Source organism: Oryzias latipes, chromosome 1 (assembly GCF_002234675.1).
Source record: "Oryzias latipes chromosome 1, ASM223467v1".
NCBI lineage: Eukaryota > Metazoa > Chordata > Actinopteri > Beloniformes > Adrianichthyidae > Oryzias > Oryzias latipes.
The window spans coordinates 4581905-4609272 of NC_019859.2; the positions used below are offsets into that span (position 1 = coordinate 4581905).

Sequence of the window (27368 nt, forward strand, 5' to 3'; positions counted from 1 at the left end):
GTGACAGACAGGTCTATGTCATTTTTTAGAAGAATCTGCAAAAGTTAATTATTGTATTTTCTTAGCAACGGAGATTTTATGTCAACTACAACCACATCTATCTAATATGTTCATCTCATATGTTATATTGTTTCGCTCAGCCTGAGTCATGTGTTGTATTTTCACAATATTCCGGTAGAAAAAAAAGGTGCAAGCAACAGGGAAATACCACTTTTACAAGCTCACCACGCTGTTCAAAATCTACAAACTTTAAAACTACACTTTTTTCCCCCCCAAGTAGCTGCCCATTGATGTTCGGGGAGTTAAGAGGTGATAGATTAAAATGTCAAGAAGTTGAAATTTGTTGAAAGGTGAATTTTTGAGGGGGGAAATTTCAAGATGGCAGCCTCTTCCCAAGGTCAAAGGTCAACAAAACACCCTAAAAAACTCCCTCAGCCCTCATTCCACTGCCATACTGGTGCACAGCCTTGTATAGATTATTCTATCACGCTTCTGTTTGGACTTCTGCAAAAAACTCTACTGGTCTAAAATTCAGCATCAAAACTCAGACCCCCTCCTTCCATCAAATCAAACTTGTACTCAAGCACCTTACACCTACAAAATCCTCCTCCTGACTTAAAGAACTTCGCCCCCCCCCCATAACTCTTAGGCAACCTACAAGTCACCACTCCCATCCGCTCCCACAGGTCCTCCTCCTCCCTTTAACTTGTTATCCCCGCCATGCCACTATGGCGAGCAGGGCATTCAGTCGCTCTGCCTGGATCATGGACTCACTCCCTCATGTCCAACCTCAAAACTCACCTTCTCAGACTTGTCTACTCTTCTTGACTGCAATTTTAAACTTTAAAAACTGTAAAGCCTTTTTAAGTTTGTGCTTTTATCCCTGTTCGGCCACTTTTGAGTTGCAAGAAATAAATCTATTGTTGTTATTATTTTAATAGGCCTTCATATTCTACCAGAAGAGGAGTATTTGATGTACCAAACTGGTTCAGGCCAAACAGCATTGGTGGGAATTGGACATCAATAGAAGAGGTCGCACAGTTAAAGGAGACGGGCAGAGCAGGAAGAGTTACCTATGAGGGAGTTGAGTGAGGAGTAGGAGGAAACCCGCCGCATCTTGTCAATGGTTTCAAAGGAGAGGATGTACTCGTCGTTGTCAGGGCTCCCCAGAGTGCTGCTGGCGCTGCTGCTGGTGCTCAGGTTACCAGGCGAGAAGGCTGCGGGTCCACCTGGACAAGTCACAACATGTGGTCAATCAGTTAAGTCTTCACAGAGGAAATAAATGAATTCATAAATAATAGTCAACATCCTAAAAGGTGCTGTGCGCCCGCACGATGCGAGCAGCGCTTGAAGGCTTGTTTCTCATAACTTCATTTCAGCTTCATTCATGTCCTGCTGTAACTCACTTTCACTGAACGCTGCTCTGACTCACACACTCCCAAACACCATGCGTCGTCCTCTAACGCTGCAGGCTGCAATGTGGAAACAGAGAGAACAGAAACTTGCCCTGCTTGTGAGCTTATTGGTGATAAACAGCCCTGCACACTGGGGCAGGCGGCGAGAATGAGAATTAGAAATGGAGTCGGCAGCAGGTGAGGCACTTTGGCAAGTTCCGGAGATTTAGAGCTACTTAGGGCTTGTCCATGCTCAGTCTGGCAGCGGTACACAGGGAGAGTGCAGCTGCCCTACCAGCCTAAATCACTGAGATGTGACAGAGACACAGAGGGCTTGCAGCACATAAGTCAAGGCAGGTTGGGTGCTCAAAAGGTTGTGGAAGAAAACGGTCCAATAACAGGGATGTGACTGACAGTCGGAACAAATCTCTTCAGTAAAAAAGTTGCAACCTTTTCCATGGGAGCTTCCACAAGTTTAACTTTTTTTCTACGGTTCCTGAAAGATCAAGGAATACTATTCCATTGAGTTGTGTAACGCAAAAGCTGAACCTAGATGTGTCAGTGCAACCTGTATCAAAGAGATCTATAGGATCAGGGAGAGTGGGCGAAAAAAGTCTCCTTTAAGTAACCGACACATTCTAACGCCTTCAGCATAAGAAGAAGAGTCGCAGTTTGGTAAGAAATCAGATTGGTGTTTAAATACGGAACAATACTTCTGGCAGTCAACCGTTTCCACAGTTGGTAAACCGACATTTTTGCAGCCGATTATCACCGCTCTGATTGATCTTTCTCCTCTGATCATATCGGCTTGTAAAAAAAGATAAAGGGGGATTAAAAACACTGTGTCTAACCCAAAACATCTAAACTGGGTTCTGATTCACCTAAAAACAAGAACTAATGGGTCATTTTTCAGAAGGGGTGTGCCTAAATATACGACTGTTTGGTTGTGACATAATATTTTTACATACATGTTTGATGATTGTGTAAAGAAAACAATCCACTCTGAGACAAAATGTTTAAAAAAGTCAATAAACAAACTAATCTTTGAATCTTAAACCCTTCTTTTAAAGCTTCAAAAGACACCTTTTCAACTCACAGTGTTTATTTGTTATGAGGTAATAAAGATCCTGTCATTTTAAATATTTAATAAGAATTGTCAGATCTTACCATTTAAATATGAGGTAATTACAGTGTACACAGTCTGATTCACTGATCAGTATAAATCAGCAAAGTCATATTTTTAAATATTTTGTATGAATAAACATTTTGTGTCCCATGTCAAATATTTTCATTGTGATTAACAAGCAACAAAAAAGTAGAATACAGTCATTTTTAGGAGCTCTTGGAGATCTGAAATGTTGATTATCTTTTGTTCTGCAGGAAAGCCAAATTATAACAAATGAGTGTTTTAAGTTTTTCAACTAAAAATCCCAAAAATGTTAAGATTTAAAATAATATTAAATGTTGGAACTGATTTGTAAAAGCCCACATGTTGTGTGAGGTCAAAGTGGGTTAAGTGGCAGACTCCTTGTCTTCAGCACCACGGACAGTTCCCGCGTCACGATGATGATAATCAACCAGAAGCAGAGGAGCTTAGCAGCGTAAACAAATATGGAATACATGATAAAAGTAAGGTATATTAATACTGACATCCAGGAGGGAAACTAAGAAATATACTTTTTTCTTAAGTGGGAAAGAGCAACAACAGACATTAATGCCTCGCTTTCACTGAGTGGTCCGGTACAGTCCCGTTTGGTATTTTAAGTGTTTCCGTTATAAAATGGACCCATTAAGCTGGAGTGAGTCGTATTATTTTTGGGCCCCGGTCGTTTATAGGTCCACAGAAAAATAGTTGGGGCGAAGCTGCTATTGAAACCCGTTGATTGGCTGAAAGTGATTACAACAAATGAAGGCACCAAAAAAAGCTGCTGAACTCCTCTTCACCGCCGGCAAACTTCTCTCAAACAGCATTCCTTAATCTACTTGAAGTACCAAAAGACAAGCAGAGAAAAATGAGCTGCTGGATGACCTCTATTGTTGTTGTTAGCTAAACCGGACTGGTGAAAACGAGGTTTAACGATAACTGCTGTTAAGTAAAAATGCAAAATAGATGGCAAAAGTAATTTATAGTTGCAGAAATCTGGGGGGGGGAAAGACTCTCAGAACAAAAGTGTTTAAAGCCACATCAACCCCAAACTCTGATCATCTTCAACATTTAATTTAAGAAGAAAGTTGTAGCAAAAATAATGAAAGTCTTAGGCTTTAAACAGCAACTGTATCTGTACAGTAAATGTTCTGATGATCTTTTACTCTGATTGTTACTATTTCCTTCACTAACTGAATCCTCAGTAGCCCTCCTTTAAAGTTATGTTTGTGTCTGAACTCACTCACTACTCCCTGGTTAGAGCACTTTATAAGGCCCTCATCATTTTGTCGGAATCCGAATCAACAATTCTAACATCCAGTGACCCGGAGATTTCTCTGTGCGCACTGATGCTCACTAAATTGGTGAGTATAGACCTATGCGTTGTGGTTGAACGAAAAATATTTATGAAGTTTATTTATTTATTTAATTATAGAAGTTTTCATCATCAGATACAGTTGAGTCTTTGTCAAATGTTAATATTTGCTAGGTTTTAGTTTGGCTAATGTCATAGGTGACATTTAAAAAACTTAAAAAATAAAAATAAAATAAAAAGTATTCAGCGTGCTTCTGAATTAATGCATAATGGATAGTCTGGCACTACTGCTTATTGCCTTTTGAGTAGTACCGAGGGAATTCGGACATGTGATCTTTATCATGTTCTCTCATCCTCTATTTCCCAGCTTTCCCTGGGGTCTCACCTTCCTCGTTGAGATTGAGGTTCTGCAGACTTTTATTCAGATTCCGGGCGGTGGTGACAGCTCGGATGTTGGTGTAGGAGTTGACAGATCGCAGGCGGGGGATGGCGGGACTGTCCCTTACTGGCGTGAGGTTCCCAGGCTCTAATCAGCAGCAGACAGCAACAGGTTAGAGCATTAAAAAAAAAAAAAAAAAAAAGCTCTTCTCTTCTCACAAAAGGATTTACGAATAGATTCCAAATTACAGGATAGGTTAGGGAAAAAGAGTAATTACTGTCCTAGAATTCAGTGCTCCCCCGGTGTATAAAGCAACAGGATTGGTTGATTAAACCCCAGTGAGGTTTCAAACAAAAGTGTGGTCCATGAATGTAGAACTTCCTCATAAACTTACCCCTGCAACCCCTACACACCTGACTGAGAAGAGAAGCTTATTTCCAGCTTTAGATCCCTTGAGCTCCTCCTTAAATTTATTCTAAACCCTGTGATGGATAAACGCAAAACATATTTGGAAAAACACGCTTCATCTCCACCTCCATCTCAACGGTTTCAGACTGGAAAGTCCTTTTCAAGTCATGTTTTTGTCAGAAGGAGGAGGAAAAAAACTGCCAGAACAATGTGGAGAAATGGCATAAGCTGCGATTGCTGACATGTTTTAGCAGCTGCTGCTATGAAGTTTGGGAGACAAGGCGCTGGTGTCGCCAGGTGTGTACCTGTAGTGTTAGCGGGTGACGGCACCGAGTAGTTCTTCTCTTCTTCTATAAACTGGAGGGCAACTGTGCAGAAGTTGCTTTCATACTGAACCACCAGGTGACTCAGCGCGACCACCAGCTCCTGAAAAAAAAATATAAACACATTCAGAGAATCCAGTAACTCCCAAACAGATTTTCTTCCTGTCATGTAGGACGGTTGCTTCCGTCAAGTCCATAAATTTCTCAAAGGGCTTTTTCCTGCTTATACCATGGCCACTTACCAAAGGAATAAATAGTACATAAATTATTAGTACTTCAATCTTGATTTTTTTTTAAACACTTATATCATGCTTTTCTTAAGCCTTTCAGAGTAAACCATATCCATATATATATATATATATATATATATATATATATATATATATTGATAAATATATGATAATATATATTACCTTTGGCACACTAAGGAACACATTTTTTTTAATTAAATATGAGTCATTTTTTTACAGTTACTGTAAAAACTCGATCTCTGAGGCACTGCCTTTTTCTCCTGTGACGTCAACCTAGAGCCCACGAAATCAAACATCCGAACTTTTGCAAAGATGGATGTACATATAAAATAAAAATGTTTAGTCAGTCACAGCTAGCTACCCTGAGAAAGTGTGTGTGTTAGCCTGGGAGCCGTGATGGCAGTGCAAAATCTTCCTGGAAGGGGCTGTTCTCACTTTGTGATGTCACAATGTGAGGACCCGCTTGTTTTTGTGGATTGGGAGGGGCTGGTGCTCAGAGTGCAGGATTTTAGAGGAATACTCAGAGATGCTGGAATGGAGCAAAATACCACTTTGGGGTTGAACATTATAATACACTTAAAAGCTAATAAAAAGGAATTTTGTCATGATATAGACCTTTAAATGTTTAATCAGTTTTTCACAAGAAGCAGACTTTTAAACATGGGCTGTGACTCATTGTCATGGTAATGGGTACAGAACCTCTCAATCTGCTGCAGATGATGTGAGGACTAACCAGCAGGGGAAAGCAGTAAAGGTGCAAAAATCCTGAAAAGTGATCCAAAGAATAATTTTCGAGGTAAGGTTCACCACTTGTTTTTATCCAGACAATGAAGCAAAAGTTTGTTTCAAAGAAGCCAGTACAGCGATACAGAACATATGGGCTATGTGAACGGAACTTCATATTTAGGTGTACATTATCACTGTCCATTATCACATTTTAGTTCACACCCAGCAGCCAATCAGAATCGAGTATTCCCCTGGACCATGGTATAAATCGTTATCACGTCTCGGATGTTTTCCTTTGATTATCTGTGGTTACACACATGGAAGTATCTTAGTTTAACTCAGAAATCTCCTCAAAACAAATGGTTTTGGAGTGCTAAAAGTGCTGCTTACACCTTCAGAGAAATGTTGCTTTTATTTGTAGAGAGTGGGAGGAGAGCTCTGCAGCTTCACTCCTGTCAGGGCTGTAAGTTTAAGACTCCAACTGGGAGGTAATTAGTTTTTAAGTTAGCATTCAGGAGGCAGGGGTAAACACTCACCCCATTCCTACAAACACATCTGATGAAGTTTCCAAAATGTCAGAAAATTGTCTTTGTCCAGCAATGTGATTTCTACGTTTGTTCTCAGAGAATAAACACCAGAAAAACTGTCTTTTAATGATTTAAATGTATATTTTTTGCATTAAAGTCAGCATTACAGCACACAGAGCTTAGCATGTGGATGTTTTTGTGCTTCACAGACCTTCCGGACCACAGGGCTGCCATCATTGATAAGCTGCGCCAGCATCATCGCCACGTTGTGGTCGATGGTGGTGGAGTGATCCGTCCTCTCTCCGGAGTTTCCGACAAATGTTCCCAGAGCAAAGACAGCTGCACACCTCACCTGCAGTCACACAAACCAGACAAAGAGCTCGTCTATCTGTCCTTCAGGGAGAACTTGGCTGTAATGACATTAATGAATTCCCGTCCGAGCTCAGTTTTCAGCCTTTGAAAGTCAAATATTTGCTCACCAGAATCACACAAAAATGCTTTAATGACTATAGAGACAAGTGGATGAAAGTATTCGAGGTCATTACAGTTCAATTTTCCGGCTCAGCGTGAGAGTGAAACGCAGAGATCATTAGTCCTGAAGCCTCTTTGTGCAGAGTTTTAACATTGACGCTTTTGTCTCTGCTTCAGTGAGTCTCTCAGAGAGAAGGGGGCGTGGCCACTCGGATAGACCTGATGGCTTTGTTTGGCGGGCCACGCCCATCGACAGTAAACAGAGTAAACATCTTTATGCTTCTATTTTTCTGACATATGGAAAAAAACATGCATAAAAGACAATAACTGTTTCTTTACTCCCTCTCAGAAAAGCCTCAATTAGGAAATTAGGTCACAAACTGAGCTAAAACTGAAGAAATATTTACCTAAATTTAGCTTTTAGCTAAAACATATGAGGAGTCCCATACTATGAATGTGCAACACTGATAAATAATCTTCACTTTCAACACAAAACTATAGATGACAGTTTGGATTTTCTCGCTCTAGTGGATGTATATTTTTTAACCAATCAGCAACCTCTTTATCTTTGTAGATTAAGATTATTTCCGAATGAAAGCAAGTGGAGCAGGGCGCAGTTCACCAATTAGCCTGCGGGGGTTTGTTACAACTAAAAGCTGCTTCTAACATTTCAACAGATTTTGACATACAGCTCTAGAGCTGGGTTTAAAGAAGGATTAATTAAAATTAAAAACTGCAATTCTGATTCTTAAGATCTCTAAATTAGTTTTAAAATTTAAATTACTTTTTTAAGGCAGAAATAGCTTTTCTATTTGGGTTTTATTTTGGTCAAAACTCATTGTTTTATCCCTGAAAGTTCCAACTTTGTTTAGTATAAGTCATTATTTAAGTCAAATTAGTTTTTACAACTAAACAAAACATTTCTGAAAATGGAAATTAAACTAATAAATATATATTTAATCAAATTGTTTTGAATAGGAAATGGTATCTATTGTCAACTCGCTAATCTAAACTGAATTATTGATCCACAAAATTCTTTGTCTGTTTTTTATTTAGCAAATTACTGACATGTGTTGTAGGTAATTCAAAATCTTTTTTGTCATATTTGAACGCCAAACTGTGTAAAAAAGGACGTGGTCTTCTGACTCACAGGTCTTGGTCAGGTGTTTATCTTGTTTTAGTTCAAGTATTGTCCATAAAAAACCCCAAAAAATCTAGAGTTTGGAAACACATTGATAATAGGAGGCAATGATCATCTCTTTAGAAATCAGTCGGTCACAGGACCATAGCAGCTGTCCAATCTTTTTTTTTTTTTTTTTTTTTTTTTATACACTGTATTTTATCCCACGAAGGGAAATTCTTTCTCCGCATTTGACCAGCCGAAACCGCGCTCGGGAGGCAGTATCGTTAAGGGTCTTGCCTAAGGACCCTCACTGGGTGATGTTAACTGCTCGCCATTGATATGGTAATTGCCCCCAGTACCATTGCTCATTCCCCTCCAGGAATTGAACCCCCTTTTACCGTCCTTGAGTTTAGTTTTCACTTAAAACCAGCAGATGTTGTCTAACTCTTCCAGTTCTGCAGGGAGTAGACAGTGTACGTAGACCTTACCTAGACAGATGTCCTGCTTTTACATCTGCACAAGAGAATAACACGCATATATGTATTTGTACTTTTATGTAACACACATTGAACTGGACAGAGTGAGTGCGACGTCACCCATAGAAAATGAATTCAATTCAGTCGCTGTTTTTTTCACGATACAATGTTGGAGCCAAACAGTAAGCAGTGTTTGTTCTGAGTTTATTTGAATCAGCGTTTCTATGGCAACTACTCTTGACAATCAGGAGTGGGCCTATTGGAAGGAACTCCACAGCCCTACCAATTGAAAGCGGGCTACACAAAATCTGTCAATCAAACCTTTCCAACGTTTGATGAGAGACAACAGTTTTGGCATTACTATTGTAAATGTGGTAAACGGATCTTCTCATCAAGACAAAATGATTTTTTTGTACTTCCTGACCTCAGATATGCATGTAGCTTGATTTTGAACAGAAATATTTTGTAGTTATTAATGTAATTTTTAAGTCCAAGTCCAAGTAAGTCCAAACTAATATTTTAGTATGAGCAAAATCCCTGAAATCTGCCAGGTTACACAATCCAAGAGCAGTTGATTCATCAAGTGTCACAGAAAATGTTTTCATTTTCAGAAGAATTGGATGGAAAAAATTGCAGAAGAACTGAACTGCTGAGCCAAGCACAGGATAAAAAAGGCATAATTCTTAAAACAGTCATGTTTCTGTGCTTCATCTGTAGAGTCTTCCTCCAGCTCAGGCTCCCACACAGCTCCCCACTTTAGTCATGATATACCTGCTAAAAAAAAAAAACAGTCTGTGGATCCAGCTCACCCTTCAGGATGGGTACGTTTGGGAAGAGTCAGCTTCTGACAACTTCTTTTCAAATAAGAATAGCAGTCACATAGGTGTTAAACCCTATGAGAATCGCGTTCCCAGCAGCGCAAAAATAGTCACACAGCACAAATACTTCATCCCTTTAACAGCAGAACTTGGAAATCTTGAGGTTTTTCCTGCAGCCGTGTTTCTGACTTCTCACCTCAGGGATGGGATCCGACAGCAGGGTGTACAGCTTTTCGTGGGCGCTATCTCGGACTCCACACCACCGAGCTGGGTCGAAGTTCTGCCAGATGCGGCCCAGGCAAATGGCCACCCACTGGCGGAGCAGCGGGTGGGGGTCAGACAGCTGCTCCAGGCAGTTGGCTATCAGGTTGCCCTGCAAACAGGCTTCCTGGAGAGGACAGAGGAGACGGTGCTGAAGAACTTTCTAAAGGAAAAATTTGTTTTAGACTTTTGCTATTAAAGAAGAAAACAACTGGAAGCAGATTAGAGAAAACTGAGTGAACTATAAAGTAACTTCAGTCGATACCAGCAATACCAGCTCAGTTAAGTTACTCTAAACAAAAGAAAAGTTGTCTTGGTAGTTTATTTCCTTTCTTACAGGCATCCGTTTTTATCTTTTTACTTATTTCAAGTCAGAAAAGCAAACATTTAGGCAATAAAGTATTCTTTATTTTAAGGTGATGCTTTAAAATGGTTTAAATTGAATGTCGATGTCAGTAAAAACACAGGAAGTGTTAGGGCCGTGTCGCACAGCCACTACGCACATTTTGCACATATCGCATGAATGAAAACTGGTCATACGTGAATTTACGTGGGAAAAAATGATTCATGCGCATTTTGTATGTGATTTATTAGTGAATCCTGCGTCAATTACTTAATTTTAGTGTGATATGTGCACCGTTGGCGCGATATAAAAGTTATACACCGGTGGTACATGTGTGAAAAGTCCTTCAGACATACGTGAACATTCATGGAACCATTTGACCATCTACAAGTTTAAACTCCTCCTAGGGTTTTCTATCTATCATGTCCTAATTCCTCGAGCATCACCTTAAAACTAGCTGAAGAAAAAATAATTGGAATTAGAAATTCCATTAATTTTAAGGTAGCGAGCTTGCAAAAGTAGCGTTCCTTCACTGGACGCGCATCTGTTTACCAGAATATTTTGAAAATTTAATACACAAGTTATTGGCTCAAGCTGAACAAAGCAATATAAAAAACGACAAAAACATATTAGGAGAGTGGGCGTGGTTAACAATAAACCTCCGTTGCTAAGGAAATCCAAAAATTTACTTAAGCAGATTCTTCTAAAAATTACGTAGATCTGTTTGTCACACCCAGGCGACCGAAACGTAAAATGGTTGCTATGGAGATAAAACTAGCAGAATGGCAGCCATTCTGAAGAAAGTGCTTTATTTGTGAATTTTTTTTTTTTTTTTTTTTTAACTTGTCCTGTCCAACAGCTCCACATAACAATTTGTGAATTTGTTATGTGGAGCTCTGACCAGAGAGTGAGAGCCATGTAGCATCTGCTTAGCTAGTTATGGCGCTGGCAGCGAGGGCAGGTAGTGCCTGAGGGCCATTCAGCACCTCCTGCAACTTTTATTTTTTTCTTTATTGAAGCAAAATTACGTGATTTAAAAATGTTACTTTTTCAGACGTGTTTGACGCCTACTTTTAAGGAATAAAGCGCTGAATTGTACATTAATTAGGACAGTTGCATCACTTTTAAAGCTGCTGTTTGACTAACTTTTTACAGGTTTTGGAAACTTGAATTGTCACTTCAGTGTGGGGGACGGAATCCCCCTTAATCTCCAATAAAGTGAGGCTCCAGAGCAGAAACCCGTCTGTCATCAGCAGCAGCAGCAGCAGCAGCAGCAGCAGCAGCCTCTCTCAGGAGCGTCAGATAGCGCTTGCATCATTCCCTCGGCTCTGATCGAACCTCTCAGCTAAAGTCAGCCAGCTGGATCGTAGAAGAGAAGGCGAGCCTCTGTGGCGCGTTCGCAACAGCCCTGCTGCGGTAACGAGTGCCGCGGTTGGAAGGGGGATAAATAATGGAGATGTGAAGTAGGCAGTCTCTGCGCATTGCTGGAAATCATCTTTAATTTACAGGAACCTGTGGGAGAGGCAGGAGCTTTTCGCTCACAGGGACTCAGGAGAAGAAGGGGGTTTTCTAAGGAAAGCAGCTCCTCTGATGTGTCAGTTTTATGTACGTAATATCACGGGGAGGAATGCAGAAATAAAAAGAGCAAATCAAATACCATCTACAACGTGACAGAAAAATAACTTTGCAGAGAGAAGAGGGAATCGGGCCGAAGGTGGAATATGGTGAAGTGTGCTTGCGTCGAGACAGAAGAGTTACATCATCTCAACAGTGCGCTGCCGGATGTTTAATGAGCATCAGACACAAAGGGCTTCTGGGATTGAACACCAGAGGCCAGGAGCAGACCGAAGTGACACCTGAGGTGACAGAGTGTCAACACGGAGACGGCTGGGACGGAACAGGAGATTGCAGAGGAGACATAACTGTCACATCAACAATATTTTCCTGCAACAGGCGACCAAAACGACAGGCATTCCAGGAATGACCCGGCTCTCTGCGCAGAGAGGCAAATTAATCATAGAAGACATGCTTCTATTGGCTGCACAAACTCATGCATGTCCATACCTGCCCTGTGCTGTAGTTGTTGACAATAACTGCCAGGATGAAGACGGCCATGGTTCGATGCTCGGCCTGAAAGACAGACGGATCGTTTCACATCAGTTAACCCGGGCTGCCGTTAGACGGCAGGACGATCCGAATGTTTGTCTGTCCGATTCTCACTGGCATGTAGTTGTCCGCCAACACGGACAGGAAGTACTTGTGGCCGTTGTCTTTGACCAAATCAGCCTGACATGACTGCAGAGGAAGATGGAATCAGCAGTTATTTACATCAAATGTTCCCTGAACAACGTTTTTCCAAACGTTCACACTATTTATGCCCAATATCTATGCTCAACATTATTTCATAAAAATAAATATGCAAATTATAAAATAGCAGCAACTGGATATGATCATAAAAAATGATTACATTAAAGAAAAAGACAAAAAGTGTATTGATTGATTGATATAGTCCTTCCATAAATAGTAATAATAGATAATAATGTTATAAGTAAGTAATAACAGCACAACAAAACCTGCAGCTTTTATCTTAGTAGCATTTCCCTATTCTCTTAATGAAATAAAAACACCATTAAATTGTGTATTTTCTTTTTGTCACTAACGCACTCAAAAACGTTTATTTTGTTTGGCTGAATAGTTGCTTCATGCCCACAAATTAAAAGAAACGAAAATAAAAAAAAGGGAAAGATAATAAAATAGTTGTTGGCAGATATGATGTTGATGGATGGGATTAGGCCACACCCACAACTGATATAAGCTCCCAAACCCCAGGTCTAAGATTTTTTTTTTTATATATATGGAGAAAATGTACTTAAAACTACTTCACTATGGAACTAACCATAAAAGAAAAAAAGAAACGTATTAAGAACATATTTTTGTTTTATTGCTTCAAATTCTGCTAAATTTAAAGTTCTGTTTGCAGCAGACGGACATAAATAAATCAGGAAGAGAACCAAAATGCAAATGTTGCACTCACACTGTCCACAGCTAGGATTTTAGCCCAGATGAAAACCAGCAGAGGCCGCAGCTCTCGGGCTGAGCTCTGGAGCAGCTTCAACACGTAGGGGAAGATCCCGACAGACAACGCCTGCAAACACACAGCAGAGGCGTTTACAGGCTCACCAAGAATAAATACAAAATACGGGTTTTATTCCTCCATACAAGTAAGAATAAAACCTAGAAAATAAGCAAGAAAACAGTAGCTGGCTACACAAGATTATATTCACCTTTTGCTGCTTATTTCTCAGCTTCTGTGTCCTAACATACAATTACGAACATTAATAAATGTGTCTAAATCATTGATATATATTACAGGTTTGGTCTTTGCCTACTTGCTGCCGTCCACAGTGACGTGCGCGCTCAGGCGCCTTTGCTTTGCATTGAGTCAAATCAACAGAACCCTGCTGTTCCAGTTTAGGACAGGCAGACATCAACAAAAGAATCTGGCCAGCTCCCTCATTTCTGAACAGATTTTCACAAAACATAGCTCAAATTAAAGCTTGGAAAATTGTTGATCTTGTGTTTTATTTGAATATTTACTTTTTCTAAAGATGAATCTGTGAATAGTGCAAGAGCTGCAACTTCTGGTGTTACAAGTAACACATTGTTGTCAAATTAAAAGCTTTTAAAGATCCGCCAAAAAAATGTACAAACCAGACTAACAGCCCAGGGTCCCAGATCCAGAAACTGTCCAAGCAGTTCCAGAGCTCGCAGCCGATGCACCTGACTCAAGAGGACCTGAAAGAGAACAGGGGTCAAAGGTGAACCTCAGAACCAAAGGGTAGCCTGAGATTAAAAGAAGCGGAAGGACGGAAACAGGTGGCTGCCCCACCAATGCTGCTGATGAAACACCACGGTGCTTCCAGGGAGCGTTTGTGTTTGTGTGTGCGCACCTGCGTAGGTGGGCGGGTGCATCCTCTTGGCTGCCATTTGATTTTGGTTCTTACTGAGGCGTTAGTGCGGGACAGAACTCGGGTATTTGTGCTGTTTGTTGGTGAATGTCGGTGCCAACTGGGGCACCGTTTATAGGGATGCATATGGCAGCCGCTATAAATGTACACATGTGTGGGTGGGGCTTTGGTAGCATTAGGTGGTGCATAACAAATCCCGAGTGAAGGCACGACGCCGGACCTTCGGTCTGTCCCACTGCGTGTGTTTCCAAGCATATGGAGGAAGCTAACATACACGCTCTCCACCCACACAGGCCGCATGAATCGAGTTCTCCAGGGCTTCGGCTTGAGGGCGTGACCACAGGAACAGGGGGAAGCTGCAGGGAACACCGGCTTGTGGGTGTGTGAGTGTTGGAGCGCAAAAGCATGCGTGTTTGTTAGCGTGACACAGGTGTGGAGCCACCGGGCAAAAGTAAACTTAAACCGACACTAAAAACTATGATACTTACAAAGATTTAAAACCTCGTTTTTAGACATTCAAGATATTTTACCAGGTTTAAACTCCTCTTATCAACACTTTTGTCTTATTAAAAGCTAGTATTTAGAAATTATTATTAAAATGAGTCAAAATCTTTGTGCTCCATACTCTTGAGAATAGAAAATACTTTATTTAAGAATCACAAAAACGTATTTTTGGCATGTTATATTAAAGTTCAATACATGTTTTCAAGTTAGACTGGCATTCATTGTCATTATTTGGGAAACAAAAATGTAGATTTATGTTCTAAGAATACGTGCTAGTTTTAGATTTTATGAGAAATTATTAAGATGAACTAACTTGTGCTAAGATGGTTTTCTCGCTTTGGTCACAGTTTGTCCCAAAATGAGTCACTTCCACTTATTACACTAGTTTATTGTCACTGTAAGCAAAATTAACTACAAACATAGAAACTCCAAAACTACAAACCATTTGCTCAGATTTGGGAAAAAATTATTTATTATTGGGCTGTTCAACATTTAATTTAAAGTAATTTTGACAGCTTTTTTAGCTTATTTTTTCTTTTTGAATGCATATGTGGAACTTCTTGTTTCTAGTTTTTGATAACTTATTATCAAATCTATTGTTTAGTAAAAATTACATGCTGCATGGACATACAATTTTAATAGCTTCTAGGGATTTTCTTCTGAAGATTAGCGTTCTTTTCCCTTTTTTTTAGGATATGACATCCATATTTTGTATGTTTTTACATTCTTTAGAATTTAACGCTCACCCATTACAGGCATTATAGAGTAAAATCCCAGATTAACATAGCTACATAAAAAAGTGCGTCTGTGACTCTTTACCTGAATGGTTTAAAGGCAGTGAGTAAGCCCTCTCCTGCGTTACGGTGTGTGCGGTGAGTTACCTGCACTATGTTTTCCTGAAAGAACAAATAGGCATAACAAGGATGCCTTTGTGTTACCGTAACATTGTGGCTCGTAATCCCTTTGCGAAATTTCTTAATCCTTCTTGGATGAATCGGCAGTTGTCAAGACAACGCCGCACCGCATCTCCCGCCTCTGCGGGGCTGTTGTTCTCCCTCTCATTAAAGAGCATTATCGATGGATTACTGCGCACATTTCTCCTCAGTCTTAGCAATCCTTCTAATGGGACCAGGTTTAATTTTATGCATGAACTCATAAATTTCCCAGCGAATACGCCCGTCTTTATAATTATGCAACCGTGTGCTTAAAAGTGTGCAGAATTTGTGTCCATTTGAGTCCTTTTTTTTGTAGTTGTAAGGGAGTAACTGCTGCACAAACCTACTGCGGATACCGGTTGTTCACCAAAAAAAAAACACCACACAAACATCTAACAATCACTTTGGCTTTTTCCCATCTTTTAACGGTTCCCGATAGAACCGCTGTATGGATGTGCTGCTGCTCGCAGCGCGCCGAGTCAGCAGGAAATTACCATTCAGCGCAGACCGCTCCACGGTGCTACTACCCTGTGATATAATACAACTGTACAGAACTGCAGGGAGACATGGGGACGAGGTGAGTGTCTGACTACACTCCCAACAAATGAACACGGCTCAAACACAGGAAGCCGCTGCTCAAGTCACAGCTTTATCTGTGGAAAATTGTCCAGAGAAAACTCCAATAATGATTTCTTTTTACCTTTGGTGTCTGGGAAGACGGGAGGAAAAAAAGACTCTTACATAATAAATAATAAATAATTGGGTCTTGGGGATGAGAAAAATTCTTGCAGTGAGGAGAGCAGCACTGAAGCAGTAATTTTATAGGCTGCTTGGTGGAGTTGAGACAAATGATTTGTGAGTTTAATCAAGATGAATAATAAAGGCCTTTTTTCTGAAGGCCTGCAACACTGATGGCTCTACCCAGCAGGGATTCTGTAGTCTCTGCGCGGCTTCACAAACAGCTGCACGATGTTTGACACCTCCAGAAAAAGCATAAGAGAACAGCATTGAGGTGGGAGAAGATTTTAAGATTGAAAATCCATTTTTCTTTAGTCTTTGTCACAACTGCCCTTACGGACTGATACAAGCCGCCTGCAGACGAACCTGGACGGGTGGGCCCGCACAAAATATCAAGATCATAGTCTGCTTGGTGAGCCCATAGAACGAAAATGCTTTTTTTTTCATTGCATTGCATTGTATAATAGGGGGACAATGTGAGCAACAGGTTGCAGCTTATGCTACGTTCATAACTGACACAGAAACCCGCATTTAAACGACTGCTTCTAATGAAGAATCTATGTAAAACGTGGAGCATATGCCCGTTTCGAGCTTCCACATTCAAAACTCTAGCGTTCATGTGTCCCTATGCACGTTTTTTAGTCCATTTTCGGTTCTCTATGTACAAATCGTGATGATTGAACGTGCACTGAAAGTTAAACCAGTCAAACTTTGACCAATCAGATTTGGTAGTGACATCTGGGTGACTTTCTTGTTAAAACATGGAAGTGCCAACCAATCGAAAACGGAAAAATTGCAGTTTCTGCCCGAGAAGAATGATATGAAACCAAGTCTTTCTTATATCGGAATAGAGCTGTGAAAGAAAAAGCCAGGAGCAAGATTCACCAGATTTGTACAGCTTCGACATTTCGCACGAAGACTCTTCCAACTGTGAGTACATGCGCTACTATAGGGTAGCGACAGACCATATGCTCAACGCACGTTCAAAAACCCATGTTCCACGCTCTCTTAAAAGCGCTACGCATAGATGGCGTGTACATAGCGTTATACCATTATCCGGGTGAATACTCGATTCTGATTGGCTGCTGGGTGTGTGTTAAAAAGTGATAACCGCACGCCCCAAAAAGAAGTTCCGGTCACCTATCACAAATCTTCTGAACTTTCTCTCTAAACTGATGCTTTATTCAACCCATTGGGACGATCAGTATATATATATAAAATAGCTTTATATCGCCGAATCTTGACTGCAGCGGTGGTGCGGCGCCTTGTCATGTTACCATGACAAGGCGCCGCACCACGCAATAGTCCGCTTTTCGTGAAAAAAGCGATTCAAATGAGAAAAAAAAAGAATTAAGGACTAAAAACTGGTTAATATTTATTTCTTTTGTAAATGACCATGGTATAAGCGGGTTAATGGCCTTCGAAGTGTGCATCATCACTCTTTAACGCACGCCATGGAAGCCTGAACCGGGTGCTTCCGTAAAGTGCGTTAAAAACTGATAATGCACACTTCGAAGGCCATTAACCCTTACTTATACAACACGAAAACCCCTAAAAAACAGATTTTAGAAGAAAAAAAAAAGGAGGAAACCTCAGGGATGCCCGTCCCAGGATGGACAGGCGATGTACCAGAACTGTTGGAGAAGAATTCGTTTATCTAACTCTACAACTACATGTTTGCATAGTGCAGCTGATGGGCTTCACCCAGATGGAATTGGGGGAAAGCTGGGGGCGCGAGACGAGCCAGAGATGAGACAGCCAAGGACAGGAGCACAGCCCAAAAACCAGCAAACTTACAGCTGGAGGTCCAGATTCTGTGCTTGGTGTGTGTGGTAAAATAGATCAAGGGCATTGCTCAAGGGCACCGAAGCAGGGTGAGAAAAGAGGAGAAAGCAAAACACATTTTCTATCCTTCTAAGGTTTTGTCCAACCATTTTCAGGACTCGAATCAGCAAACTTAAAGCTGAAAGTCCAGATTTTGTGTTTGTGTGATTGAGTGTGTGTAGCAAAATGGGTTAAGGGCAGTGCTCAAGGGCACCAAAGCAGGGTGAGAAAAGAGAAGAAAGTACAGTACTTGCTGGACATCTAAGGTTTCCTCCAAGGATTAGAACCAGCGAGCTTACAATTGAAGGTCCAGATTTAGTGTGTGTGTGTGTGTGTTTGTGTGTACCTGCAGTACTATGGGGAGTTGCTCTGGGGGGTTTCTGTTCTCCACTCCCATCGTGAGCCACACCTCAAACGCCGTCAGCTGCTGTGTGAAGAACTCACTGGGCTGTGGGAACCAAACAAAGATAAGACAATATTTAAAATGATGAATTCCCCTCACACGCACGCACACACACAGTCACACAAAACGAACCCTGCTGCAGTGACTTCCCCATCATTTCATAAACGGCTCGACATAATGAGCTTCGATGTGACGCTCCGCTGCAGCAGCAACGTAAATCCTTATCCATCATGATCAAGCCCCCCACCTCGCTCTTGGCTCTTCCTCTCCCTCCTGCCACAACAGCCCGCCTGATGGATTATTTTATGGCCGTATGGTGTTTGATCACACCGCAAGTGCTGGAATTTCAGTGGGAATTGTGACGACGACGTACGTTCCGCTCGCGGACACGGAGAAGGGAAATATCAACGCTTGTCTGAAGGATGAATGGAGCTCACGCTTTAAAACACAAACATGTGGTGCATGCTGGGTAAAAGAAAACATCCCCTGCCCTTTAAATGTGAATGATAGTAGTAATTGGGTTCAAGTAAAGCAGTAAAATAGTATCAGATATGGAAGTAGACTAACAAATTAGAGATATTTCTTGCAATCTAATTCCCTGAAGTGGAAATGTTTCCAAAAGCACCAAAGACTGTTGACAGTTTTGAGGTTTGTTGACTTAATAAAATGATTGCTTGGGGGTTCAATACTGTATTGACAGAGTGGCAATCTTTATCACAGTGTAGAATAATGCAGGATACAGAATATATAAGTTATTTGTTTTCATTTAATTTTTTAGTTTGGAAAGCAGTTTTTCTCTAACTCTGAGAGCCAAAATAAAAATAGGTAGTGTGTGTAACTAGGGATTCAGTGGGGAGTTTATTATGGAAAGCGGAAAATAAAGACTTCTGAATGTAGTTTAAAAAAAAATGCATTGCTGAAGTTCATCGGAGAGGAATTAAAAGCTCCAAAACAGAAGTCAAGCCAGAGCAGAAGGGCCTCCTTCAGTGGTCCTCTGAGGTTCAATTATGGCGCCGGTAAGTGATTTCAGCCTCGGTGGAGGAGATGGCAGAGGAGGAGGAGGAAACTGCACTCGAGGGAGTGATGGGAGTAAACTCACCTCTGAACAGACCAGGTGGACGAGAGCACAAAGGCAGAGATAAAAGCAGTGAACTTTCCTGATTAGTTTGCATTAAGAGGCTCTTGTTGCCACTCCGATCCATCTAGAGTAAAGGATCTGTGTCAGCCCGTCAACACTTAGATATATGAAGACATCATCAGCTCAATCAACCACTCGCAGCGTGATTCCATTATACTCAGCATCTCCAGCACAGTCCCCTGCCACGTCAGTGAATATAACAATAAACACTCTGGTGGCTGAAAGTGCAGCACCAGTGGTTTCTGATACCACTTTTCTTTAGACTTCCCCACTTGAGTTATTAGACTTGACATTCTGCAACGTTATCCACTGGGAAAGTGAGTGTTGGTGTGCATGGCTAAGGAACGATCAGAGACGGTGCTGATGGAGGCAAAGCCGCAGTGCAGACAACAACTGCTTGGTGTTTATTGTTGTCTGTAGACAAACGACATCCATCAAGGCTAAGAAGTGCCAGAACTGAGACGGTTCCCTCGCTTACTCTGAAGGCGGTGCCCTCCATGATGGTGGGCAGCTGAGAGAGGCAGATGTCCACCGCCAGGTCCCACGCTTGCCTGCAGAGATGCAACGCATGCACACAAATCAGGTTAGAGGAACAACAAAGGCATTAGAAACAATTTGTAACAAAAGTCAAAAAAATATATCTGTCAAATCTTTGTTAAATGAACGAGCCTCTTTAGTTGTAAAAACTTGCTCACTTATAACTCCAGAAGAAAATCAACATCAGAAATACGTTTATAGCTGCGTTTCCATTGACTCTGAAATTGCACAAATTGGATTTGCGATAATATAATCAGCCTAATGGAAACGCAAAAAACAAAAAAAAACTTGCATTTAACCAAAAAAGGTTTTTGCACCTGGAGGTGGTGGCTTTTGAGGGGTAAATTGACATGTTGACATGGAAACACTTTTTTTTCTAATTAAATTAGTAATGTGACCAACAACCGGATGGCATTGCGCTTCTTGGTAGGAACTGGCTGCACAGCGGCGCCACCAGATCCAACGCTCAAAAGTGGAGCGTTGGATCCACAGCTCCTATGTAAAATCCCCAAGCACCATTTCCCAAAATGACTTCATCCATAGCTGCTCCCACGTGTAAAAAGTTTACCGCTCCGTGGCCTGAAGAAGACGCCGACGTCTCCTTTGACAGATGATGAAGAGCGCTAGCACCATGGCAGAAATTTGAATGTGTCTGCTGTAAATCAAAGAATTGCCCACATCTGTCGCCGTGTTTCTGAATGACTTATCGCGTGAGTTGGTTCATGTTTAATCGCACAGTTAGAGAGAAACAGTGTAATTGCGAAATTACAGTATGCATGACATTTTTTAATTTCTATAAAGTTTTGCACATATGTGTAACGGAAACGCAGCCAATTTAAAGGATTGAGTCTTTAAAGTAGGGACCTGAGAAAAACTGCAGATCATCACTTGACTGTATTTTTCTTTAAGCTTGCATTCTTGTTCATGCACGTACATCACTTTAGAATTCCCACACCCAGGTCCTGGAGAGGGCACTGAGGAGTCTTTAATCCCTTTTCTAAACACCAGCTCTTCTCTCATGGTCATTTCTAATTCATGGGGTTATGTAACTCACATCAAACCACATTACAGCGTCTCCATTCTCCCCCTCAGCCCGACTGCTTTCTCTTCCACTTTGCGGCTCTTTTTCCTTGCAGCAAACTGAACTTAAGGCCTCGCTGGAGCTTTTCCCTCCCAGTTAGCGTGAGTTAGGTGTTGATTCATGTTCCCAGTCGATGCGCGCTGCGCTGCAATGTAATGCGATGCTGGACGAGTGATGCAGAGTTCACCCCAAGACTCTTTCTGCTGCGTAAATGGCTTTCCCCATTATCCCAGAGTGATCTAATAGAGTTGCACTCTGGCCTGACAGCACAGCGCAGAAGGTATAATGGATGATGAATGGGAAACATGCGAAAGTACAATGCTGGAGAGCAGTGGGGGCTATTCCTGCATTCATGTCAGCTTTTACAAATATCACAGCGGAAGACGTAAATAGATCTTCGGCAAAATGATTAGCAGCTACAATTCATCATTCAGTAGTGGTAGCTGTGGTTCTATCTGGAGAACCTCATGAACTCACACAGCTGTAAGGCTTGAAATACAATTTGAAAAAATACGAGTAGCTTAAGATATTTTAGAGTTCCTGTAGAGAGACAGCATTTCTTTAGCATCTAACAGAATTTACATTTGGTTTCAGTAGAGAGGTTCCAAAACTTACATGCAATTGGAAAAATCTGCGGAGTTATCAACTTTTTTTTTACATTATAGGTATTTTAAGGCTGTAAAACCCTTTACTCACTTTTCTCAGATAGACATAAAGTCCCACTATCTGTCACACACCAAGTGTGCGAAATTTGTTCTCCGCATTTGACCCATCCTCTGGGGGAGCGGGAGAGCTGCAGACCTCGGGAGGCAGTAGCGTTGAGGGTCTTGCCCAAGGGCCCCCACTAGGTGATTTTAATTGCTCGCCATTGATATGATAATTGCCCCAGTACCTCCCTCCAGGAATTAAACCCTGGATTCCTGCGTAGCGCCATTTTACCCTACCAACCGAGCTACCCAGCCACCTACCCATGAACCTCTTACACTTTTCTCATTTGTTAAAACTCTCAAAGTTCAAAACTTCGAAAAAGAATAAGTTTGGTATTATGGCATGAAAACAAGGATCATCTTTGCAAACTGAATGTATGCTGTACTGTACAGGAGACACTACACGCACAAACTCTGACAATCGTTTACAACCAATCAGGACGCAGTAAAAAAAAAAAAGCAAGCAAAATTGCTTTAAAAAACTCCACAAAGGGTGTAAAAGGTGAACAATGTTACAGTGAGGGACCGCTGCAGAAACGAAGCACCAAGTTGTAGATTTTGTAGCGTATTGATTTTTTTGCCCTTACAGAAAAAAACACAAATATTGCTCAAGGAGAAATGTTAGTTTTAAAAAATTTGTTTGAGAATTCTCCATATTTTTTCCAAATGTTTATGTTTTGTTATTGAAACAATGAAATATTCAGCTTTGTTTGACCTCCACACAATTCTCTGTTGCAGTGTCAATACGAGTAGATCATTTCTATCACTTTTATTTTCCAGCAACAACCACTTTTTCTTTGGAATTTACTAGTTCGTCAATTTTAAAGGTGCTAAAATGTGAAATGTGAAGATTTTTCTGGAAATCCAAGGATCTATAGGATTCAGTAACATGTTTTTTGATTTGATCAATCCTTTTTTTATTTGTTTAGTAACAATGCTAATGACAATAACAAAGTGTTGGAGAAGGTTCTCATTTTAAGAGGTGACGTCTCAAAGTTGAGTCTCAAAATCTTAAAAAAAGATATTAGAAGATATTAAGTCCAGATCCCATGACAACAATGAAAAAGGTTTAGAATCTTGCCCTTTAACCTTATTGGACAATAACTGTTAAGCTCAATGGGTTGTCAGCCATCAGTAAAGATGGATCTGAATTTCCATGTAAGAATTTAAACCAAAGTTTGAGATTGGTGATTCAGTGAGGCTAAGACGTAGAGTTCAGAGTCCTCTTGTGATAAAAATCTTGTGTGAGTGTTTTCTTGACCAAAAAAACTCTTCTTTGTGTTTGTTGAATTACTTCACAGACTGTGACTGATATCCATGTAGGAACTATTGCCAACACCATCCCCAGCCCGTGCTGGTGGTTATGTAAACCAACAGCATGGAAATAAGCGGACAGACCCTGGTCAGCAAGGACAAACTCTCGGGAAGAAGGCCGCTGCACTGCTGAACATGGCAAGATTAACTCCAGCATAAACCTGTGACTCATCACCCAAAGCCTGAGCAGCATTTGTGTGTGAAAGCGAGCACTGTGGAGAACCATTTGGCGGCTGACTAAGCTCTTTTTCTCCGGCTGCCTGCAGAGAGTGTTTGCAGCAACATGAGCACACATAAAGCAGATGCACACTCCCACACTAAACTGCCCTTAAGGGAGTAATCAGCCTTGGGTTTGTTTGCTCTACTCTTTTCTGCTGCATTTGAATAATAGCTGCACGTTTGAGGGCAAGCATCAATCAATGAGCCCCAAAATTGCTCACTTTTCTTCTATCCGTCCAAAATTTGGATTTATTTTATTCCCTGGCCTTTTATCTTTTAGCAATTCTTCATTTATTGTCCTTGTGGTTTTGTTTCCTGCAGCTCTTAAAGCACCACCTGTCGCTGTGCTGCCGCCCTTAATCCTGCATGTGCTTTTGTCAAAGTGCACCTCCCAATTTCTTGGACAGTAAACACTGCAACGAACCCAAAGTGTGAAATAATGAGCCCACACAAGCAGAAAAGAGAGACTATCGCCTCCCGAATGCAGGAGGAGCAGGCTTCTTTACAAAACAGGAAAGTGTTGCCAAGCTGTTATACAATTCTCTGCAGGAAGCTAAAGAAGTGAGTTCTTCTCCACATCACCAGCCAGATATCGACTGGGAAAGACAGGGGAGAGTTTTAAAAAAGGGGAGAAAAAAGTGTAAACTTCTTTGTGCGACTGAGAAGAGATGGATAACAAGGTCATGTTTCTTTCACAGGGAGGAAGGCATTATGGACAACAGGAGTCCTGTGTGTGGATATCAGCAAGAGCGCTAATGAGAACAAATGGAGAACAAATCAGTTGGATGGTGGGACAAGTAAAACATTTATGGCTAGGTTAACCTCTCTGAGAATAGGGAGAGCAGATTTAAACACTATAATCTGCGTTTATTCTCATTAAAAATGGAAAGGACGACCAATCAGCAACTCCATTTACTTATTGGGGGGTTGAAGTCTATAACAAAACCAGTTTTTCCAGCCGCTTGCTCTCACCCCCACCAGGAGGCACAAATACCTCCAGAGAAAAAAGCTTCTTCTAGTTTCTTGGATCTCTGATTTGAAATGTTTTTAGCACACCACTTAATTCTCACTGGCTGCAAGAAAAACAGATTGCGTTGAGTTTAAAGAATCTCTGGTTTATATATTTTTTCTTGGTTACAAGGAGCTGATAAAAACTTGTCCAACAGAGCTGAAAGCCTCTGGCGTTGGACAGCTTTTACTTTAACAACAGAGGCTTATGAATCTTCTGACACACGAGGTGCATATTTGTATAAACCCCTTTTGTATCTGAGGTTAAACTTTACTTAAATTGATAATGTTTGTATACATTTTTTCTTGGACAGGATGGAAAAAAAGAAGCAAGAAGGCAAGAGTGGGATGTTAGAGAGGGGGAGTACAAAAGAAAGGGCAGAAAAAGTGGGGGGTTAAGGAGGTTGGAGGATGATTAAAGAAGTAGGAAGGGGGAATAATCACAAAGCAACAAGTTGCTGGAGGTTGTCATCATCAATATTGTTATGTGTAGATGTTCCTCAAAAGTAGACAACATCTTCTTAGTCAAAAGTTGTTAGTCAAAAGTAGATACCATCATTCGAGTGTGTCTGTGGACACTCAAAGGTACCTGTCGGCTCCAAAGATCTTCACACACAAACATGTCAACACGTACAAAATACAACCACAGCTCACACGCACATAATAACACATACAATCAAACATGTGTCAAGCATATCCTTCCATCTCTCGTGCTATTTGTGCAAAGGTGAGCTGACACGTGTGCTCAGGTGAGTGTTTGCGTTCTACTGTGGGGGATGATGGCATGTAAAAATAGAGGGAGTGCCCAGTTACCGCCACATCAAGACCCCCACCAAAGGCGAGGCAGCAGCGGCAGCTGGGGGCCCCCAGATACCTACACGGGATTCCTTTTCAACGCGCTACGCTAATTTTTCCCTTATTTCTGTTGGTGACAAAAAAATTAAACACTTCATTGAGTAAGTTTACTTAACAAAAATGCTCCTCAAACGTTTTGGAAGTTGTGTAGTAGTAGTAAGCGGTCCGAGGAAAGCAGGTTGGGGGAAATCATCGTTGTAAACAGTGATGGAGTTGAAGTTAAGTACTAAATCTCCCCTTTTCTACTGCTTTCATATCAGCTGAAATAATGCCCCAGATGCCCAAAAAATGCATATAAAAGGAAATGCCTCAGTCAATGGCTCGCGCCTTTGGTACTAGGGTGGTAGACTCCTATTTTCACCTCAGTAACCTCCTACCCTGATAACCTGTACAAACCTAACTTTTAAAAGCTGTTAATGCCTTTTTAAGAGCTAGTTAAAATAAAGCAAGCTCCATGTTTTCCTAAAGTGCAGGAAGTTTAAACAAACTGGTCTGGCGTTCTGTCCTATTGTAAATTCTGTTTCTTAGGTGCGACAAACATGTTTTTTCTATGTAAATCATGATGTAATGCTGTATGCAGTCATTGTCATCTGAAAAGAAACATAACACAAAAAATGCATCCTTGTTAGTAGTTATCATACCAAAATAAGAGAAGTAGTTTGTGGTTAAAAACCGACACTGAAAGCAACAGTTTCTCTTCATGAAATCTCCTGCACTGCTGTCGGACTTTATTATTTCCATAAACACATCTCTAAAACTTTGAGATGTCAAGGCTGTCTCGATTCTGTGCATCGCTAAACTGATCTCAGTTTTTTGAAATAATCCTAAAAGAAAAACATCACAAACAACCCCAAAATCAAGGTCACTGCCTGATTGTTCTTGGCATTCCCTTAACCTCCAATCACTTTGGGCGTTTGACAGCATTTTCAATCCCCGTATTTTTTTTTTTTTAAGGAAGTATTTACACTCATTCAATATTCATGCCCTAACATGGGGCAGGACACTGTCTCTGGACTAATGAATAAACATGTGGGTTAAGAAGTCTGTGTAGTTCTTCAGTGCTCCGTCAGTGAGCAGATGAAACCTTCAGGAAGAAGCGCCGTCTAACCTCCAGCAACACAAAGCCATAGACATCTGTGCATTTGTGTCTGCAGGAGCCTGGAGCCCTTTGTGTGCATCTTACCACATGGCATGCATGTACGTGGGGGGCAGGCGAGGGCTGCTGACGGGTGTACAGTTGTACGACCTCATTATCCTCTCCGCTAGCAGGAAATTGCGGAACAAGCTGGCCACCAGCAAGTCCTGACGAAACAGCTTCTGGAACAGATCTGAGGTGGAAAAGAGGGAGAAGGAAATTATCCAGAGCTGGACGAGTGAAGAGAGCTCAACAGGGGGCATTTGATTACCCCAAAAAAACAGACAGCAATGGACTATGGACCAATGGCCGAGAGAATTAACACAAAAAAGTATAACTGGAAAAAATGTTAGATTCAAGAAGACAGCTTCAAACAGGCTGTTTGTGGTCACATTTAAGCTGGTTAATGTATTCACTTTATCGGGGCCAAGCCAATCCCACGCCTCTCTTGGCTTGCAATTATGTGGTTCCTGTGTTTGTGAGGTGGAGGTTTGTGCTGGAGTGGGGCTGCTGCAGTGTGTGGTTTGGATCAGGTGTGTGCTCTACATTCATTACAGGGATTCTCTCTGATGCGAGCAGCTTCATTAACAGCACAGCCCTAAGGCTTTAAAAGGCTTTGGCAGCCATCAGCTTTGTCAAATTGCTATTCTAGCAGGGAAAGGTTTCGTCCCGTGGGAGTGTGTCACTGAGTGTGTGTCGCTGCAGCACGGAGGTAAACAGGTGAGCAAAAACTGGATGCGCCTGTGAGCGTTTGAATGTCATTTACCAATGCGTGGAGGAAAAGGGGGATTGTGTCATGGTGCATTGGTTGCATTGTTAGGTTTTTCCTGACTGTTTGGACATTTAAGCTGCCAAATTATGGTCGGAGACTTCCCAATTACTGTGCGCTGAAACTATAAACACGATTAATCTCCATTTGAAAAGCCAAACTGCATTGGTGGCACTTTGTATCAACATTTTAACCACTAGGGAAGTTCTCAGAATATGTGAGTGCTGTTCATATCAATACATTGTACAGCCCCAGGAATGTTGCAGAGGGGATT

At 41.2% G+C, this 27368-nt stretch overlaps 1 protein-coding gene across 7 annotated transcripts in view; it reads right to left on the minus strand.

The window, feature by feature from the left end:
- rptor (regulatory associated protein of MTOR complex 1) overlaps nt 1-27368 on the minus strand; it is a 175746-nt gene that overhangs the window by 43293 nt on the left and 105085 nt on the right. For 5 of the 7 annotated variants that reach the window (XM_023954643.1, XM_023954642.1, XM_023954644.1 and 2 more), the window contains exons 10-22: nt 26374-26518; nt 19948-20020; nt 18275-18376; nt 13671-13754; nt 12994-13104; nt 12180-12254; nt 12024-12089; nt 9552-9743; nt 6679-6819; nt 4946-5066; nt 4646-4714; nt 4239-4379; nt 1074-1229 (exon numbers count right to left, since the gene is read on the minus strand). In XM_023954643.1, the coding sequence (XP_023810411.1) occupies nt 1074-1229; nt 4239-4379; nt 4646-4714; nt 4946-5066; nt 6679-6819; nt 9552-9743; nt 12024-12089; nt 12180-12254; nt 12994-13104; nt 13671-13754; nt 18275-18376; nt 19948-20020; nt 26374-26518 (1476 nt within the window). The remainder of the gene's footprint in view (nt 1-1073; nt 1230-4238; nt 4380-4645; nt 4715-4945; nt 5067-6678; nt 6820-9551; nt 9744-12023; nt 12090-12179; nt 12255-12993; nt 13105-13670; nt 13755-18274; nt 18377-19947; nt 20021-26373; nt 26519-27368) is intronic. The other 2 variants (XM_023954647.1, XM_023954645.1) reach the window with 1 other exon arrangement.